Genomic DNA, 21,168 nt, shown 5'->3' with positions numbered 1-21,168 from the left:
TTCCCTGATCCAATTTCCACCCCCATCACCCGGCTTCACAGGCCACTGTCAGGTGGGAGCTGCCTCTGCCCAGGGTTCCTGCACAGGAAGCGACTCCACTCCTGTCCTCCCTCTAGAAAGAGGCGGCTGCAGGGGGGAGGCTGGGAGAGGCTGCTTTGGGGAGGGGGTCTGTGCACGCACCATCGGGCTGGATTCTGGGCTCAGACTAAGGACCCAGGCGAGGTGAACTGGGTTCCTCGCAGCAGTCGTAATACCTGTCCCACTGGTTTGACCAAAAAGAGCCATCTGCCCAAATAGCTCTGAGCTACTTTCTCCTCCAATCAGAGAGGCAGAGCGAGCCAACAGGAGGTGAGTCCACGTCTGCCTTCCCCGGAGACTGAGCAGAGCTCGATGCTTCCAGATGACCTCTGACGTCGCAAAACCCAGATCTCCCGGGTCCTGTTCCCACGGAAGGTGCCCCTTCATGTCCATCCCAGAGGAGCCTTTGTTTCTGGCTCTGCACGGAGGTGTCCTTGTGTCTGGGGAAACAGGCCCTTTACAATGCGCTTTACATGTAACAGTAAACCCACCACGCCCAGGAGGGCACCTGGGAGCCCCTCGGGAAGAGGGGACCGTGGCCTCCCGGGTGGCAGGTTGCTGTGCAGACACTGGCGCCTCTTCACCCTGAAAGCGGGCCCCCAAAAAAGACCCTCGTGTACAGCTCTCTGCATCTTGATAGGGTTCTAGTGCCCGCTGGCCAGTCGCCTGCATGAGTGAGCCTCTCTCACAGAAATCAGGAGGGTGTGAGGCCCGGTCGGCGTGGCTCAGTGGCTGAGCGTTCACCTATGAACCAGGAGGTCACAGTTTGATTGCCAATCAGGGCACATGCCCGGGGTTGAGGGCTTGATCCCCAGTGTGGGGTGTGCTGGAGGCAGCTGATCCATGATTCTCTCTCATCACTGATGTTTCTATCTCTCGCTCCCTCTCCCTTCCTGTCTTTGAAATTAAAAAAAGAAAAAATGAAAAATGAAGAAAAAGGGTGTGAGGTGCAGGCAGCCACAAGTGGGAACAGACTGGACTCGGGGAACCACCCCACTCACTGCTCCTCCTTCACTCCTCCCGCTTCCTGCTGCCCCCACTTCGAGGATCCGCTTTCCTTATTCTCCTCATTGGATGCGCTAAGAACTGCTCTCCACAGGCCTCCCCGTGTAACCCACAGAGGAAAATGGAGAAGGGGCTTTGGGCTGGGTGCAACTCCAAGTCCAAGGCCAGGGCCCTGTGCTGGGGCTGACCCTGGCCCTCGCCACCACTCCTGGTCCTCACAGCCCCCACCCTCCCCTGCACTCTACTCCTCCCGCCTCCCCCAGAGAGAGGCTCATTCCCTCCCTGGCACTGGCTGAAGGCCGCTCACACTCTGACCTGCGCAGGCTGCATGATCACGTAAACAATGGCTCTTGGGAGTCAGACCTTACACTCATCATATTTTGTGGGAGGATTCTGTACATTTTCTGAGAACAGGGCCAAAGCCAACAGGTTAGAAGTAACGCTTAGAAGCTGTTCTGAGTTCAGAAATTCTCAGCCAGGCCCCTTTACTGACACATTTCTAATTATTGAGCGGATTGACTCACTCACAGACAAAAGCTCCATCCTGACCACCGTATTGATGCAACAGTGTGTTAATGTCGACTAAAATAATAGGGAGGAGAGAGGGGGGAACCCAAAGGCAGGCTGTTTTCCAGGTCAGAGTTCCTGTTGGCCGGGAAGCCAGGAAAGAACCTCCTGGGATGAGGCGCTATGGAGACGCTGCTCTGATTTCCAGCCTGCCAATCCGTCCTCCACCTCTTGCTTCACCCAAACTGCAACACGGGCGCTTAGATCCCTACACAACTCTGAGTCACGGTCCCACATCAGGACTAAGACACCGAGGGCTGATCACCATCGAATCCACTCTGACCTGCTGGGACGGCTGCTGGATGAGATCTGCAGACACAGTCCCCCTCTGTCTCTTTCTCCCGGGAACGGCCTTAGGATAATAAGTCAATTCTTCCACTTTGTCCCAAAGTCTTTAATCCTCAACGTGTCTTTCCCCTGCAGCCTGCTTCTCGGGCTCCTATTGATCAAACTGTAAAATGCTCTTGCCCTTTCAAGCACCTTTCCAGGTGGTGACTCACGGGCCCGAGAGGGGTTCAGACCTCTCGTTCCTTCATCAGGTCCCAACTAGCTCGCTGTGGCTCAGAGCCGAGGTGCGGCTGAGGGCGGGGCGTGCAGGGCTCCAGCCTGCAGCCAGCCCGGGGCGCCACGGGCATGTGTGTGAGAGAAATGGTTTCCACCAAGGCTGTACACGCACGTCCCATGATTCATTTGCTTAAACAAAAATCCGGCCCAATTATATGTGTCCGTCCCCTACAAGTGGCTCCCAGTGCATGTATCACGATGCAATCTGCTTGGTCTTTTACTTGAAGTTCTATTTCTTACAACCAAGCTCATCAATACTCAGTACAATCACTGGTCTCCAAAGGGGGCACAGACAAGTCGTTACTCGTGTAGCTTTGGACGGTGCCTTGTCATCATAGCTAGAGCAGGCCGTTTCTGTGAAACAGTAACTCGAGAAGACAGTGGGAACTGAACCAGATTGGGGGGAAGTTGTGTGGATACTATGCTCGCCACTCAGATCTACAGCAAAATCTTGGAAAACAAAACACTATAAGCAATACTTGGGGGGAGGCTTTGAGTTCAAGTCTTTTCCGGACTCCAAGAGGAATCCAACCATGTAACCGATCCCAGTTCACTTGAATAATTACTACTGCATCATGCAACTGACCCAAACAGGCAAGTGGAAGGAATCACAGCAAGGCCTGAGTATAAAATTGTCTTGATTGATTAAAAAAGAGGACTGACTTATGTGATACGAAGTAGAACCAAAGCCAGTTTTGGGTTATATAATCGAAGATCAAGCCTTGGTTCATAGAAAAGTTAAAATACCTAATGGTGGTGGGCTGACATAAAATTCTATTCACTTGGCTTCGGTCACGTTAAAATACTACAATACTCTCTATAGAAGAGCCACTTCGGATGCCAATTTGGGGGGTAGCAACCTTGCAGGGCTAAACCAATTGGCCACCAAGGCCTCTCTCTCCAGTAGGAGTGGCTGCAGCCGGAGTTTTTAAACAGATGAGCAAGTGGGGTGCACTTCGGTGAAATACAGAGCAGCTGAGGCTTGCGACCCACTCCCCGGGAAGGTGCCTTAAACCGGCATCGTCCCCTTTCTGTGTTTAAAGGGAGAGGGTGCAAAGCAAGCTGTACTGAGCAACGTCAGGGCGAGAGGGGACCCAAGGGTGTTTGACCAGATGCTACGGGAGGGGAAAAGCACAAACGTCCCCAGAGGTTGCAGTCCCGGCTCAGGACCTCCCGGGGGGACACTGTGAGAAAGAAATGCCACTCGGGAATGACGCCAGCTTGGCAGGGACTTGTTCGGAGACTCTCGTCCAAGGGAGGCCAGACCTAGTCATTACTGAGCGCGAAGTGCTGGCAGCACACCTCCGAGTGCCTGCGTGTTGATCGCTGAGGTTGCCATGGCGAGCGGGAGGAGTCCGCTCAAGTTCAGCGACAAAGAGGGTTGGATCGGACTGCCTGCTCTTTATACCCGTGCGAGTGTCCAGATGTGAAGACACAAACTAACCCCCCAACCTTCCAATCTGTTTCCAAGCTGCACAGTTGGTCTTACAAATAGCCAACATTTATCAAAAGACCTTTCCCATACTTCATGTGCACTTGAGCCCGTACTCTGTCGGAGTGGAATATTCATGAGAATGCATTACTTCCTTCACTCAGAAATGCGCGGCATTTTTTGCCAAGTGATTATTTCAAGGATGAATGAAGACGAGGTAAATTTAAGGGATACGGAGCATGAAGTATAAAGGGTTTCTGAGCCCTGGAAAGACAGCACCCAGAGAAGGCTTAACGTCCACAAGAAGAGGTGACTCAGCTACTTCAAATGCTTGAAGGTTGGTATTCAGCCACATCCAACATACAAGGATTGCAGTGGGGCAGAAACACTCCTATTGGGTGAAAGGATCGCCTACTGGGTTTTATGCACCCTGACTTTGGACCTGGTACTAAGTGGGAGATACAAATGAGAAACACACTCCCTATCGGGAAGGACCATGCAATCTACTAGAGGAAATTAAAAGCGTCAGAGAGCAGGGCTCACCACACACAGGCCATGAGTTCCACCACAATGCTCAGCTGCCCTTGTCCTTCAGTTGAGATCACATGACTGGTTTTAACCAGTGGACTGTGACCAAACTAAACGGCAAAGATCATTTCCAGTCCCTGGGTCTGAAGAGCAGCAACCCTGGATGGAGGCCGTGTGTTGAAGAGGCAGAGCCACAGGATGGAACTGGTTTGGATCCCGAGCCATTAACTAGAAGGGAGCTACCCCCGAGAGCCAGGGCCGCAGCACCGGGTGTGTGAGAAATAAACGGGTACGTGTTAAAGCCATCGGGACTGGGGGCGTTTAGTTGCCACAACACAGCCGAACTGTGGCAAATACATAAAACCCACACAAAAACTAATGAGAGAACCATTTACATCAGACCAGCGCTGGGCAGTGGAGGAAGGTTAAATGATTGGCAGAGAGCGTGGAGAAGAGGAAGGAAAGAAAGAGTAAGATCTTGGAACCGGAGGGAGAAAAGAAAGTGTGTTTCAAGGGGAGGGAACAGGAAGAGCCAGGCAAGAATCTAAAAATGGATTCACAGAGGTCTGAACCCCCTCTTTCCTGCTTTATAATAAATCCTGCAACCAAGCTGAGAGAGCGACGCTGCCCTTCAGTGAGGGGGGGGGGGGGCTGTGTAAGTGACATTATTTATGATCTGTGGGGCCCCGACAGTCTAAGTTACCTTATTTCCTATGTGCATGACTCAGTTTCCTCATCTCAACACGAGAGGCCGAGGACTGAAGGTGTTTACATCGTCCAGCTCTGAGACAGCCCCTGAGAGCGGGCAGCACGACCCTCAGGGATGCCTGCATTTCTCACCCTTCAACACATGTAAACCTACACACAGTTGGTAGCTACTAACTTACCCAATTCACAAGTGTTACTGCTTAAAAACACCTATTAGGACATCTCTCCCTTTCCCAGAGAAGACGCAGCACCTGCCTCTGCTGGGGTTACTCTCTGTGCCATCACACGTGCGGCAGGTGGCAGCACAGCGAGTCCGCAGCCTCGCAGCACAGCCCCGGGCGCAGGATAAACTCAGGACCTGGCCCTCCCGGAGCAGAATCTATGTTCTATTATTAAACAACTTAAACACGTTTCTTATGTCCCTGATCCTCAGTTTCTCGTCTGTAAGACAAGAAAAGCAATGAAACCAACTTCACGGGCCCTTGGAGGGACTAAATGAGTGGACAGTGGTAAAGTCCTTCAACAGTGCCTGGCACTTCATACATATTTATTTTTTAGAAAGAAAAGAAAAGAAAAGAAAAGAAAAGAAAAGAAAAGGAAAGAAAAGAAAAGAAAAGAAAAGAAAAGAAGGAAGGAAGGAAGGAAGGAAGGAAAGAAGAAAATTTTTAGTCCTGGCTGGTGTGGCTCAGTGACTGTCCCATGCACTCCTGGCTGGTGTGGCTCAGTGACTGTCCCATGCACTGAGAGGTCACTGGTTCAATTCAGCTCAAGGCACATGCGGCAGCCGACTGATGTTTCTATCTCTTTCTCTCTCCCTCTCCCTTCCTACTGACCTTTTTTTTAAAAAACAAAAAAGTTAAAATGTTAGAAGTCTGTGAATGTCATTCTTGTGTCTCACTTCTAAGTTTGGTGCTCACTCGTGTTTCTATCCACATTTGCTCCACATCCCAAAACAAGAAGGAAATTACAGAAGAAGCCCGTCCTTTAAAAAAATGACTTTCCAACACAGCCCCTTGGGTTCCCATCCTGAGCCCCCCTGTGCCGGGCTCTGCACTGAGCATCACGTTATCTTATCTGACCCTCACAAGAACCCTCCGACTTCCATCTTACAGACGAACTCAGGAGAGCTCGGAATGTTTAAGTAACTTCCGCGAACTCGTGTAACTAGGAAATAGCAGAGAGTTTCAAGAATCTCTGCTTGAGCCCTGGCCGGTTTGGCTCAGTGGATAGAGCGTTGGCGTGGGGACTGAAGGGTCCTGGGTTAGATTCCGGTCAAGGGCCCGTGCCTGGATTGCAGGCTTGATCCCCAGTAGGGGGTGTGCAGGAGGCAGCCAATCAATGATTCTCTCTTCCTCTCTGAAATCAATAAAAATATATTAAAAAAAAAAAAAGGAATCTCTGCTTGACTCTCCACTACTCTCCCACACTGTAACCCATAGAACGGAAGAACCATGCCAACCAACCATGAGACCTCTTGACTCTCAACTACTCTCCTCTTACTATTCCCTGTAGGATCGAAGAACCACACCAACCAATTCAATCATGGAACCCCTTTATATTCCACCCAGACTCAGCAAACAGGGCTGCAGAGCTTAGGAAACCACACCAGCCTCTATGGGCAAATAACATATGAACTTCCCCAAAGACATGAAAAAATGGGGCCCGTGAACATGAACAACAAAGTTTAAGTGATCAATTTTGTCAGGTAGACAAAGAATCGCGATAACACTATATACCATTTCTTCTGTATCTTACAACTTTGTAGACTGTTCTTTTTTTAAGTATTTTTTATTGATTTCAGAGAGGAAGGGAGAGAGATAGAAACATCAATGATGAGAGAGAATCATTGATCGGCTGCCTCCTGCACACCCCCTACTGGGGATCGAGCCCGAAACCCAGGCATGTGCCCTGACCAGGGATCAAACCCTGACCTCCTGGTTCATAGGTCAATGCTCAACCACTGAGCAACACTGGCCAGGTTGTAGTCTGTTCTTGACCTTCAGACATAGTAGTGGGTGCTAACCTTGTCGCCTTCACTTGACAGAGCTCGAGTGAGTTGCAGAAGCGCCCTGACCCAGCACAGACATTCTTTGTGTGCGCTGGAGCCACACACAGAGGCCCGTGGGGCAGGCATGGTGCAAGTGCTCAGCTAATGGCAGACTTTCTCCCAGCAGCTGCCCGTCTCCGGCACGGGGAACGGCTCCTGGGGCCCCGGCCATATGTCCGCTGAAGGAGCCAAGTGAGTAAGGTGCTGTGATCTCAGACCTCTAATAGGATTCACCCCTTGCCCCTATGGCCCGGTTTCTGAAGTCAGCCCTGAAACGAGCTATTATTCTCTTCCTCAGATTCTCTCTCCTCAGATTATCCAAAATAATTCAATGTCCACCTTTCCCTTTGGGAAAATCAAAGGTTGACATGGCTGCCTTTTGAGCTCAAGCTGTTCAAGATCCCTTTCTTCTCTTCAAAAAGTTTCACTGATTTTGAAAGGTCTTATTGATAAAACGCAGAGAGAGAAACTCAGGGGAACAGGACAAAGAGAAAGAAGAAGAAAGAGAAAGAATAAAGAGGCCAGGAAAGAAAGAGAAGAAAGAGAGAGCCCGGGAGGAGAGGCGAAAGGCTCCTGAGTGTGCGGTTGCCGACGGCTAGAGACGGGTCCGTGAAACAATCGTGGGGTGTTATTTTTAAAAACCAAGGGGGAAATATTTACACAAAATCCAAATAACATTGCTCTTTGTTCCATGCTGGGAAATGACAATGTATTCAATTCGTTCACTCATGAATTATTCTGCGTGATGCTGACTGCTGGCATTGTTGGCATTTCTGAGCTGAGTATTTAAGAGAATACGGGAGGAATTCAGGAACTGAAGATAGAAATGAGGAATAATTTTTTGTTTTGTTTTGTTACTCCACGTGTCTGTTTGGGTGGTATGGGTCCAACCTTAGTGAGATGAGGGGGTTGGGGTGAGTGAAATGGGTGACATGAAACCTCCCTAACTCCTCCGAAAAATTGAACCCTCTGCCTGCCACGTGTGTAGAGAAGTCACATGACTTTCAACAATCCTCTAACCTGTGCTCATCAATGGGTGTCAAAGAAGAGATGCTACTATAAACACATCCCAGGAGTCAATGGGGCCTGAATTACGTTTAGCAAGTGCTGTGTCCCAATGAGCAGCAGATTCACCCCAAGAGACATGACTTACCCGCAGAATTAACTCGGCCACAGTTGTCGACTCTTCCCAGACATTCTTTGTGTGCCCTGGCGCCACACTTGAAGCATAAATAGCCCTGGTAGAAGGTTCCTCTGGAAGGTGAAGTGGGAGACAGAGGGGTGAGCAGGCGCTGAGCTCTGCCTTTACGCAGTCATTAGTGCGAGAAAGAAAAACAGGAACACAGTGCTGTGTGCGAAGCCCAGGCAGGGGACCTCCCGGGCCTGGGGGACCCGTCCAGGTTCAAGGCCCAGGAGAGCTCTGTGGGGTCCACACCGTTAAGACAATATCCCCATGTCCCCCCCACCCCCCACCCCCCAGGAACCTTGGGCTGGGACGTCAGGGAAGCCTGCAACACTCAGCAATGAGGCCGCTCCCTTAGGCTGGACCCTGGCCGCACGGAGCTCACCTGAGCAGCATCTGGCAGGCCTTGCAGGAGGTCACCCGGCTGAAGGTGTGCATCTTAAACTCGTGGAAATTGGAGTCGGCATGGTCTGGCCTTATGTTGGATCTGGAAGAAGGGAAAGAAGAAACTTCCTAAAGAAAGGCTCCCAGGGAAGGAGCAGTCCAGTCATTGGAAATGTGAGTTCATCAACTTCCCATGGGGTGGAGATCTGATTCGAGCAAAAAGGCTCTTCCATACGCAACATTTCTAAAAGCCAAGGGTGTGTTTTGCCTTAAAACGTGCACCGAAATCTCACTGTGTCAGAGCCAGCAGCCTGTGAGGAGTTAAGGAACCTGATCCTCCCTAGAATCGAGTGTTCCCAGAGAACTTTCCAGAATAGCCACGGAAGTCAACCTTTCGGGAAAACACAAAACTGGCTAGACAGTCATTTCTTGTCTCTGGCCACAGCTCTGAGCTATAAACTAGCTGGAGGGGGCGAGGGAGGGGAAGAGGGTCCCTCCACAGAGCCCACCTCTGCAGAGGCACATGGCTGCTGTGATGGTCTATAAAAGTGAATGAAATCATTTTATGAAACGTTTGAAACAAGGTACAAGGGAGGGAGGCAGCTAGTGCAGGCTTAACCAAACAAACAAACAAACAAAACAAAAAACTTCCTCCTCAACAAACAATTCACTTTCCTTACAATCCAGGTAAAACTAAACAAAGAAATGCTATCATTTATGTTTTTTTAATATATTTTTATTGATTTCAGAGAGGAAAGGAGAGGGAGAGAGAGATAGAAACATCAATGATGACAGAGAACCATCGATCAGCTGCCTCCTGCACGCCCCACTGAGGATCAAGCCCACAACCCAGGCATGTGCCCTGACTAGGAATCGAACCATGACCTCCTGGTTCATGAGTTGACACTCAACTACTGAGCCACACTGGCCAGGCGGTTTTATATTTTATGTGCATATACACAAAAATACACTAAGCCTACTGCCAACTGACATTCTCAGTGCATTTTCTCTTTATGGACACGGTGACAACCACACACTGATCATTATTTTGTTTAACCTTCACGCCGATCCTAGCTGGGGCGGGGGGGGGGGGGGGGAAAATGATGTCACTCGTTTACAATCTAGGACACAGTTGCTTCTGTTAAGGCAAAGAAAATGGCAGGGCCAAGACCTCCAAGCCCGGTCTGTGCTTCCCACCGCCAAACCTCTAGCTCAAGGCAATTTCACCTTAATATCCTTCGACTTGTGTGACTAGCAGGTCTGTTGAAACAGCTAAGTCTAGCCATGTCTAGAGGACTTTTTACATATCCGCAGTTTACCCAGGTCACAGACAAAAGCAGAAAAATTAGAAAAGGGTACGTTAAATATGGATACGAAGCAGAGCTACACCTAGAGAGCCAAGACGATGCTCTCTGGGGTGTCTCAGCAATTTGTGGGGTTGCAGGGACAGCGTGAGACACGGATGAGCGGGGATGTCCCCTCTTCCAGACTCGCAGCTCTCAGCCATGCGGAACCTTGGCCTAACGAAGCAGAGCGCAGGCGGGCAACCAGGCATCAGACTCCGAGGGGCCAGGAAGAGCCTTATGAAAAAAATGAGCCAAGGCGATCGGAGCAGCAGGCAGGGGCAGAGGGGTCAGAGGTCAGCCCTCCACCCCGTGGGCTGAAGGGGAGCGTGCTACAAATGCAATCGCGCATCAGTGCCACCGGGGATTCCTCCGCTCCGGCTCCAGGCGACCTCTCTCTGTAGGAGACGACTCCCATGCATGCTGAGAAGCTGAGCCGTCTCCACAGAGGCATTCGGTGCTGCTGACGACACATCAGAGAAAAGACAGGGATCTGGAAACAAAGCTCTCTTCACATTGTTCAGAAAATACTGGATTCTTCGTTTAAAAATATATTTTTCTCATTGATTTCAGAGAGGAAGGAAGAGAAGATAGAGAGACAGAAACATGAATGATGAGAGAGAATCACTGATCGGTTGCCTGCTGCACGCCCCCTCCTGGGGATCGAGCCTGCCACCCGAGCATGTGCCCTGACCAGGGAATCGAACCGTGACCTCCTGGTTCATAGGTCGACGCTCAACCACTGAGCCACACCAGCCGGGCAACATTTGATGCTTGAGTCCATAAAGCTAAGCTTTGAAAGGCGCATCTAACCCCATTCCCTTAGCCAGGAAGGGCTGTTCGTTCTCTGTGCGCATTAAAGTAAGAGTCATAGATGAACTGTCAGATAACAGCCACAGTCCTGGGAACTTGAAAAATTCATCAGCCTGGAGTTTCGGGCTCTAAGTAGGTCTCCTTCAGGCAGAAACTCGTGTCAATGGGTCCCAAAGAGGGAAGAACTGGATTCATTTTAGAAACCGGCCTGGGACCTAGTGGAACCCCTTCCTCTCAGGGTCAATTCAAGTTGACCTTGGACCATTTCTACTTAACACTTCTGCCCACTAACGAGGAACAAGCTGACTTTTCAGAAGCCAAAAAGCTGAGAGGAGAATCGCACCGGGAGGTTAAGAAGGGAAGTCTGGTAATAGAGAAAATAATCCTGAAAATGTCGTGAGGAATGGCTGGCCTGGAGGAGATGAGACCGGAAGTGGCAGGTAGGACAGCAGGGGGCTACGGCTGAAATGCTTGAAAACGCTAACGGCACATGGCTTTTAAAATTTAAAATCAAACGCTAGAGAGTGAGAGTTAACTCCCTGACCCCGGGCGGCTCCGGGGGCACAGCGGAATCTGCAAGCAGAGCCGAGGGCAGGAGGCCGAAATTCCACCTGGGCTGCAATCCCAGCTCCCGAACCAGCAGTGCGACCTCGGGCGGTGGGCCAGCAGCACCCAGGAATACTAATCAACGCCGACTCCTGCAGGGAGGGGGGCGTGAAAGCGCTTAGGACTCAGCCTGGCCCAGGCCTGGGGATCGATGAGGACTGGCTAGCATTTGGGAATTGCTGACTCCAAACCCACATAACAACGATGTTGTCAGCCTTGTGCTCTGTGAGAGGCAAGGTCCCTTGGTAGCCTTGGGACTGAGTCCCAGAGGACTCCCCTTAGGAAGGCTGCGACATGCTCAGGGTCCTTGTGCCCGGAGCCGTGTGTAATTATTTAAATGAAGCACAGTAAGAAATTCGGTCACTCGGGGGAGGACGTGTATGAAAAAGTCCCGGGAATTACACCAAGTCACATCAAGGGCCACTGAAGGGAGGTGTCAACGCGCATGGTCTACAGCCGGTGGGATGCAAACACTGAGGACAGGCTCAGTGGGTGCGCGTCGACCTGGGAACCAGGAGTTCGATTCCCGGTCAGGGCACATGCCTGGGTTGGAGGCAGCCGATCAATGACTCTCTCTCTCATCACTGAGCTGAGACAGGGCTCCAGCAAACCCAGAGCACTGCTGCTGGGGCTGCGGGCGGGTGGTGGCACTGTGCCTCCTGCCTCCTCCCTCCTCTTCTTCGTCTTCTCCATCAGGAGGTCTGATTGGATCTTCCCACATATATACATAAGCGTCTGTGGAAGCTGTAACTTCTGTCTCTTAGAATGGGGGGAGGGGGAGAGAGGAGGGGGGCAGCATACTTCTTCTGTAAGCGCCCAGAGTCCACAGACCCTGGGGTCTGTGTCAGCCTCAGTTCTCTCACGGTAGTGATGACACAGCCAGAGGTAGTACATACGTGTGTCCCATCACGCGGGGTGGGCCGGCCGTGTCTGACCCGTGAGTCATGTTAGCGGATCCCCATCTTACAGCCCGAGGAAGGTGGCTTCGGCCTGGGGAACAGAGGGAGGCGGTGCTGCCCTCCACGGTCTCAGCGGGGTGGCCCTTCTCAGAGGGATTTATTTTATTATTTCTTTAGCGGCACTAACTCCTGGGGAGGCCGTCAGGAGGCTTCAGCTACAGAAAGCTCCCATCTCCACGGAAACCAGACCCGGGCGGAGGAGCTGCCGTGGGCACGCTTCCTGCCGTCCAACTGAAGGGCACAACCACCTGCTCCCCGAGCGGGCTGCACCTCCCAGGGGCCTGGTCTCACTGCGTGTTTTTAAAAAGTATATTTTTATTGATTTCAGAGAGGGAGAGAGAGGGAGAGGGAGAGGGAGAGAGAGGGAGAGAGAGAGAGAGAGAGAGAGAGAGAGAGAAACATCAATGATGAGAGAAGCATCGATCAGCTGCCTCCTGCACGCCCCACATTGAGGATCGAGCCCGAAACCCGGGCATGTGCCCTGACCGGGAATAGAAACGTGACCTCCTGGTTCATAGGTTGATGCCCAACCACCGAGCCAGGCCGGCCGGGCTCATTAAGTTGTATTACATGGTTACAGGAAAGGAATCAAGGCCGCCAGCGACAGCCCGGCCAGCTCTCCTGTATCTGCATCCCCACACAGCTCTGCGGTCAGTGACGGCTCCTCTTGCTCTTGAGACACCCCCTTTCCGGCAGTAACAACTTCGTGCCTCTCATTTCATCTGAACGTGTCCTTCTGGAGACCTGGGAGAGGAGATGGGAGACGATGCTGGTGTCACGAGTGGGCCTGAGCGTGGTGGGCCTTCCTGAAGGGCGCATGTGGGGCGACATTCTGACTGTGGCAGCACGTGCTTGGGCATTTTTGGGGTGTCCCAAGCCTGCTGGGGTCTGTTTGGACACTGGTTCGCCTTCTGGGCATAACTACTAAGGTACCATCCACAGAGCATCTCTGTGCTATTTGCCCACACGCAGGTTTGTGTCTTGGAGAGATGACTTGCTCTAAAAACCACCTTTTATTCTTTCTCCTTGAAAGGCTTTTGCTGCCAGCTTTCAATCTGAAGGATTTGTTTTTGGGTATGAAATCCAGGCGGACGCCATCCGCGGCCCTGGGCTGAGCTGAGTCTCGGGGTGCTGACCTGGTCGCGTGAATCTCCCACGATGAGCCGGCCGCTCTCTCCCGAATCTCACGTATGGTTCGCGCAGGGAACTGGACCTGTGCTGGCAGCGCTGACAGAAGCAGGACACGGGACAGTGCTCAGAACATCTCAGCTGTCATTAAAGGGAGCCTTTGAGTCGCCGGTTTGATCCAGAAACATGCAAAAGCAAGCCATGCATGACAAAGCACTGGCAAATACGACATAGTATCCTTGCTCTGTGGTCGCCTGGTGGGGATCCACGCCTGTCCTTTCTCTCTGGGTTTAGGTGATGCTTATTTGACATTTCTCTGGCATCCCCAAGCACGCTCTTAAGGAGTCACAGGCAGGAGGGAGAATGGCCACCTATCCGCTTCCATCAGCAAATCAGCATCGCTCTGCTGAAAACGAAGCGCAAATAAAATGGCTCCGCTGAATGAGTGTGGGTCTCCCCCAGCTTTTATACCAGAGCCTTTGATCTGTTGTTTTTTCCTTCTTTTTCTTTTTAATATATATTTTTATTGATTTCAGAGAGGAACGGAGAGGGAGAAATAGGAGAGACAGAAACATCTGTGATGAGAATCGTTGATTGGCTGCCTCCTGCACACTCACACTAGGAATGGAGCCCGCAACCTGGGTATGTGCCCTGACCAGGAATCGAACTGTGACCTCCTGGTTCATAGGTTGATGCTCAACCACTGAGCCACACCAGCCGGGCTTCTTTATTCTTTAAGTCGTTCCTTGCCTCATCCTCTAAGAGAATTGGCATTCAAGGACAGGAACCTCATATTTCTAAGCACAGTGCTACACTTGATATTTGTCTCAGTAAATCTTCACAAAGCTTAGAAGGGGCCACACAGCTCCCAAAGGGCTGGAGACTCCCCATCCCCCCATTCCCCCAACGCCCAGGCCCCTTTCGGATGCCTCGTGGTAAGGCCTGCTTTTCCCAGGCTTTTCTCCAAAGAGTTTCTTGTCCCCATGGCCAGGAAGGAATAAAACCGATGTTCTATTCAACTCCGTTTCTCTCTCCTAACTGGAAACTGCAGGCCGACTTCCTGCCTCTCCCTTCCCTTCTCCCCGATAGTCAGGGCCACCAGAAATGAAATGCATCTGTTACCGCACGCACGGGGCCTGCTCGGTGTAGCCTTTGACTAATGACTGGCTGGTGGGAATCAACTCGGGGATCTGTGCTTTGATAGCGCATTAATAATATATGTGCATTAAAGCTCCTTCTCGGAGAATATTTGAGCTCTGACATATCGAACCCTGGCTTTTTAAATTAAAGCGGTTGCTGTGGGTGCATTTTAAAAGCCGATGGCGTGGGAAGAGGGCTGCATGCATAACACACAGCCCCGAGGTCAGGGCTCACTACGGCGGGCTCTCCCCGGGTCTTTTTTTTTTTTTAGTTTTATTCATTTCAAACAGGCCGGATCCGGCCCGCGGGCCGTAGTTTGCCCACGGCTGAGCTAGGCTGTTCTGCGGACTGTGATTTACTAGAAGAAATGCCATAGAGCAGCGGTTCTCAACCTGTGGGTCGCGACCCCTTTGGGGGTCAAACGACCCTTTCACAGGGGTCACCTCAGACCATCGGAAAACACATATCTAATTACATATTGTTTTTGTGATTAATCACCATGCTTTAATTATGTTCAATTTGTAACAATGAAATCGGGGGTCAGCACCACATGAGGAACTGTATTAAAGGGTCGTGCCATTAGGAAGGTTGAGAACCACTGCCATAGAGCAACCTCCTGGATTGTCTGCACACCACAGAGGCTGAGGGTAATGAACTAAATGCTACTGTGAGTCCTTCCCGCCAGGAAGTATCAACAGGAAAACGATGGTGTTTTTTCCATGGACAGATACATGCAAAAAAGCAGCAGCAGCAGCAGCGAGGCCACCAACTTCCACCATACACAAGAATAATCTCAAAATGGATAAAAGACTTAAATGTTAAGTCGTGAAACCATAAAGATCCTAGAAGAAACTATAGGCAGAAAAATCTCAGACATCTCTCGTAGCACTATGTTTAATGACACATCTCCTAGGGCAAAGGAAACTAAAGAGAAAGTAAACAAACGGGGCCACATCAAAATACAAAGCTTCTGCACAGAAAAGGAAACCATCCACAAAACGAAAAGGGAGCCACTGTGTGGGAGAACACATTTGGCAATGACACATCTGATAAAGGGTTAATATCCACAATATATAAGGAACTCATACAACTTAACAAAAGAAGACAAACCATCCAATTTAAAAATGGGCAACGGACCTAAACAGACACTTCTCCAAAGTGGACATACGGAAGGCCAAGAGACATGAAAAAATGCTCAAAGTCACTGATCATCAGACAGATGCAAATTAAAAGGACAATGAGGGATCACCTCACACCCGCCAGAATGACTACCATCAACAAATCCACAAACGACAAGCCTTGGCGAGGATGTGGAGGAAAGGGAACCCTAGTGCACTGCTGGTGGGAATGCAGACTGGTGCGGCCATTATGGAAAACAGTACGGAGTTTCCTCAAAAAATTAAATATGGAACTGCCATTTGACCAGTGCTCCCACTTCTAGGAACCTGAAACACCAGTCAGAAAGAATGTATGCACCCCTATGTTCATAGCAGCACAATTTACAATAGCTAAGAACTAGAAACTGCCCAAGTGCCCATCAGCAGATGAGTGGATAAAAAAGCTGTGGTACATTTACACCATGGAATACGATGCAACAGTTAAAAAGAATGTCTTACCCTTTGAGACAGCATGGAGGGACCTGGAGAGTGTGATGCTAAGTGAAATAAGCCAGTCAGAGAAAGACAAGTATCACATGATCTCACTCATATGTTGAATCTAAGGGACAAAATAAACTGATGACTAGAGTGGATCCAGAGACATGGAAGCATGGAACAGAGTGCGGAATCTCAGAGGGAAGGCGGGGGAGGGAAGGTGGATGAGAGATAATCAACCAAGGACCTTATATGCATATATGCATAACCTATGGACACAGACAAGGGGTGGTGAGGGCCTGGGGCCGGGGGTGGGGCGCAGGCTGGAGGGGGTCCATGGGAGGAACACATGTAATATTTTCAACGATCAAGTACTATTTTTAAAAAGATGAAAATGATGCTTGGTGACCCCGATGACTGTGCATGGGGCCCCGGCTGGCACTGCCGTCCCTGGTCTTGCGAACGCTTTTCTGTCTGGTTCTGCAGCTGAGCAGTCTTTTTGCTTCTGGCATCAGCCTGTGCCAGTGGGTAAGGAGTGCCTGCTGAGCCTTTCCCCAGTGTTGGACACATGCCCACATGTCTACCCATACAGTTACATGAACCAAACACGCTCACAGGCACGACTCTCCTCACCAGCGTTTTCTTCCGGAGAGAACCCTAGATTCGGGGCTGCAGAGGCCGGGGCAATGCCCACCCCTCACCTCGGCCCCGGTACAGACAGGTCAATTCGCAGGTTATGAACTGATGCCCAAGGACGGGCCCATCTCAGCCTTGCTGTCTGGGGTCACATGTCTACAGAGGAACTTACCGAAAGAACAGGATGGGCAAGTCGTGGAGTGATGATTTCTCTCCTCTCGGGGCTACTTCTCATGAGTGGGTTCCTTTCCCATAAAACTGGGGCGTCTACCTTCCTCCCCTCTCCCTGTCCAGGGGCCAGTGGGCTTGGGGTGGAGGAGGCATCTCCACCAGCCTTCCCCAGCGGGTCTGAGGAGTCGGGCCGCTAGTCCACCAGCCATTTGGCCTCACGGGTGTATTTCCACAGGCGCGCCTGATCCTGCATCCTCGATTCTGGCATGAAACCTTGCAGTTGCAGGATCGAGTGAAATCCAAAGCGAATTAGAAACTTAATTAAACTTCTTGCTGGTTCAATTGTTGAATGTGTTGCACAGCCCAACTTGGCCATTCCATAATCAATGATAATAAAACTCCCCTTAGATGGAGTTTGTTGGGGGTTTAAAATGGCTCGAAAGGGTACTGATGCTTTAAGAGACCCCTGGTTTTGTGGCATTTCAGCGTAAGAGACTGGGTGTTGCAGCACGAGGTTCGTACTGACTCAGGAGACTGACACAGTCTGAGTGAGCGGAGCTACAGCTGGTCTCAGGGCTTCAGTTTAACTTAAAGTACGGCGACTGGCCATTTTGAATATATCACCAGGGAGGCTGACCATCTGAATCATGGGACTGTTGGGGAAACAGCCAAATATTAATTTTAGATGTTTATCAGTGGACTGTTCGCAATTGGGTTTTAAATTCATTTGGAAACTGAGAATTCACACTTCTGTAAAATTGCCGATAAACCCGATTTCATGAAGGTGTTTGGAGGTTAAGTGCCTAATGATTAGTGTAAGCGTTGGGAATCGTTGGAATCATCTGGAGGAAAGGGAAGGCAGCGAGGATGACGTTAACGATGAACAGTAACGAAAGCTTAGAGAGTCTGAGGTTTCACTGCGTAGACCTTAGTCATCATCCTACAAACAGAGCAGGAAACCAAATGGAAAAGACGTTTTCGTGGCGTTCGAAGCGTGGGGGACGAGGAGAAACCAGATCAGGAAGGGCCCCGGTCCTACCACGGGCTTGCCCACGTGACCCAGGCAGGTCTGAGTCCTTCCCTGGGACTTGGCATTCACTCATCAGTTAAAGGGGCGGGGGTTGGAAAATGTTGGTGATCTGTTTTTTTCTTGCATCACGAGAAATTTTGCTCTTACGTCAGACTCCATGCAGCCTCTTTCTTGAATGTGTGGGAGGCTTGTGAATGGCAGGAGAAGTTGGGGGAGGTGCAGAAGCTAATTGTGATACAAAAATAATAGCGCAAGTTTGTTCTCCTTTCTCTCTACCCAACAGTTAGGGCGCTTTTCTCTTGTGCTTTTCTCTTTGGGTTCTCAAAAGTACATCGGACAGTTATTACCGTGTGTGTGTGTGTGTGTGTGTGTGTGTTTATAAGAATGTGTGTGGATGTACAGAACAGACAATGATATGTGTAGTCCCTCTGGGAAGATTAAGGCTTCCATGCCCTACAGGTGATTGCTCCGCTTTGAATTCTGTGTACCTGTTCTGTAAACCATCAGGAAAATTTAATAAGCCTTATTCCATCTGTGGAACTAGAATGATGATTAAATAACACAGAAAATTAGCTTAATTAGGTTAATTATAATGACGGCATTATTTACATTCAAAATCATAACAAAAATGAGCTTGATAGTCTAGGCCCATGTGATCGAACATACCATCTTTTGTGGGGTTTTGTGTTTGTTTGTTTTTTTGGGTCTTTAGTAATAAAAGAATACACAAAGCCAACCTAGAGACCAAAAACAATGAGATAAATGCAGACAATCAGCCTCAGTCACTGCGTAGTATACTTTCCTTATCAGACAAGCTATGACTTATTACCACCAAATGCTTATTTTTGGAATAATCTGTGAACATACCGTCTCGCAAAGCCAAAGGAATTGGCCGAGAACCCGCGATCAAAAAGCGCACCGAGTGTGTGATCCAGGAGGCTTCCCGAAGACTAGCTTTTACCGAGGAGGGCTTTTGGATATTAAACACCTAATAAGCCAAAGTATTATTGTGTAGAGAATGGATTGATTACTTTAATCCAGCCATTTTCACCCGGAGTGCCGCAAGAATTTTTAAGACACGCAATCCCTGTCCGTTCAGATAGGGGCACTGACCTCTTTTCCCTTAGATTGTCAAATCAAAAAACCACCAACAGCCAACACATCAAAAAGTGATACCTATCCTCAGTCATACTGGAAAAATACATATATTTTTGGTGTGCCGCAGAATTGTAGTAGTTGGTTAACTGTGCCAGGAGAAGAAAAAGGCTGAAAATCACTGCTTTAAATCAGTGACTTCATCTGACAGCTCTGAAGCAGCAATGAGCCAAGCGGCCAGTAGTGGGCAGCACTGCTCCACGAAACATGCCCCCTGGGGCCAGAGCACAGACACCAGAATTCTTGTAGCCTGTGTGAGGACCGGACCTCAGGACCTCAGTCCAATTTAATACAATTCTGCTTTGTAGTGACTTATCTTGTGGGAGCCACTTCTTTTTCGGAATAGATTGATGGATTTTTCCTGTTTGCATCTTCCTCTTATGCTTTCCCTCATTGGAAGCAGAAATACTTTGCAAATATCAGAGCTCAAATTTTTAAAAGATCATTGATTTTTTTCTCCAACAGCCCTGAAGGTAGGCTGTCCACCCATCATCATCTGTGTCTGAGATAGAGATATTGATAGCACAATATTAAAATCTTTCGTTAGAGAATTTGTTTTCATCCAACAATAACCTCTATTCAAAGGTTTGTGCTTGCCTTCATTTGTTAGAATTGCTATTTAAAAGGACTGACATACAGTCCGGCTGGCATGGCTCAGGGATTGAGCATCAACCTATGAACCAAGAGGTCACGGTTCGATTCCTGGTCAGGGCACATGTCCAGATTTTGGGCTCGATCCCCAGCAGGGGGTGTGCAGGAGACAGCCCATCAGTGCTTCTCTTTCTCTCTCCTACTCTCTCTCTAAAAAATCAATTAAAAAAATCTTTATTTAAAAAGTCTTCTTATTCTATTATTCACTTTCTTTATTTTAAATTTTACCCAACTTTGCCTTATTTCTGGGACAGTTAAAGAAACTGTCTGATGCTCTAGGTCAGCGATTTTAAAGTGGTGTGCTGCAAGAATTTTTAAAACATGCAATACCTGATTCTTTAGTCAGGGGCACTGACCTCTTTTCCCTTAAATCCTGGTGGGAAACCTTCTTTCTGCCAACGGCCATTTGCAGCTCTCAAACACTGTTCAGCTCAGTAGCTGTCCCAGCAACCTCCACAGCAAAAATAAACTGCAGCCCGGCCGGCGTGGCTCAGTGGTTGACCATCGTCCTATGAACCAGGAGGTTCCGCTTCAATTCCTGGTCAGGGCACATGCCTGGGTTGCAGGTTCGATCCCCAGTGTGGGCGTGCAGGAGGCAGCCGATCCATGATTCTCTCTCATCACTGATGCTTCTCTCTCTCTCTCTCCCCCTCTCCCTTCCTCTCTGAAATCAATAAAAATAGATTTAAAAATAAAAATAAAACAAAGCCTCCCTCTCCTGCCCTATCCAAGCGGGCGCCACTGCTCTCCCTTTGCTCAGCCTGTCCTGCGGAGCTTCTCCAAGCAGCTCCCTGCACATTTCACCGCTGGAGATGGTTATGGCTGCAGGAGGCCAGTGCCCGCCCGCGGCTCCTCAGCAGGGAGGGTGTCCTTGGAGAGACGGGCTGAGGTTCAGGGGCTGAGGTTGAGGCTGCCTCCGGGAGAGGATCTGCGTCACTGGGTCCTGCCTGTGCACTGGCATCCGTGCTCTCCTGGCGTCTTTTTCAATGTCCTAAATTAAGAGCTGTGGTCACGCCTTAGAGGTGATTTGCAATTTTTTTAAAAAAAATAAAAGCGATCCACTCATCCTATAAACAGCAAAACGGCCATTTCCTCTACATAGAACTAGTGAGCATGGCCTTGGCCTTAAAGAATCACCGACCTCCCCCTGATGCCGTCCTCTCCTTCCCCGCGCTCCGCTCCTCCAAGCAACACCCCAGGATGTCCTCTGAGGACTCGGGGGCCGTGTCAATGCTAAAGGGACTGAAGAAGCCGGCGGGGGAGCCCCCCAAGGCTCCCTGCTTCTCATGGGGCCTCCTGAGCACCACAGGGTGCCTTGTTTTTCTTTTATTCTTACAGAGTGAGAACACCAGAGCTACAGATAATGGGATTAAAATAGCAAAATGTGAGCCGTGGGCGACGTCTTAAGCTTCCGGACTTACTAGATTATTCTATTCTTCCGAGCGCAA

The 21,168-nt window shown here is 49.8% G+C and overlaps 1 protein-coding gene across 2 annotated transcripts in view; it reads right to left on the bottom strand.

The window, feature by feature from the left end:
• The window catches only part of VAV3 (vav guanine nucleotide exchange factor 3), a 159,226-nt gene that overhangs the window by 71,406 nt on the left and 66,652 nt on the right, over nucleotides 1–21,168 (bottom strand). For both annotated transcript variants that reach the window (XM_006092618.3, XM_006092619.3), the window contains exons 16-17: nucleotides 8,498–8,599; nucleotides 8,083–8,183 (exon numbers count right to left, since the gene is read on the bottom strand). In XM_006092618.3, the coding sequence (XP_006092680.1) occupies nucleotides 8,083–8,183; nucleotides 8,498–8,599 (203 nt within the window). The remainder of the gene's footprint in view (nucleotides 1–8,082; nucleotides 8,184–8,497; nucleotides 8,600–21,168) is intronic.

The sequence above is a fragment of the Myotis lucifugus genome, unplaced genomic scaffold (assembly GCF_000147115.1).
Source record: "Myotis lucifugus unplaced genomic scaffold, Myoluc2.0 scaffold_101, whole genome shotgun sequence".
NCBI classification, from domain to species: domain Eukaryota; kingdom Metazoa; phylum Chordata; class Mammalia; order Chiroptera; family Vespertilionidae; genus Myotis; species Myotis lucifugus.
Note: the sequence above shows the minus strand (reverse complement) of the source record. Positions and strands in the feature narration are given on the sequence as shown.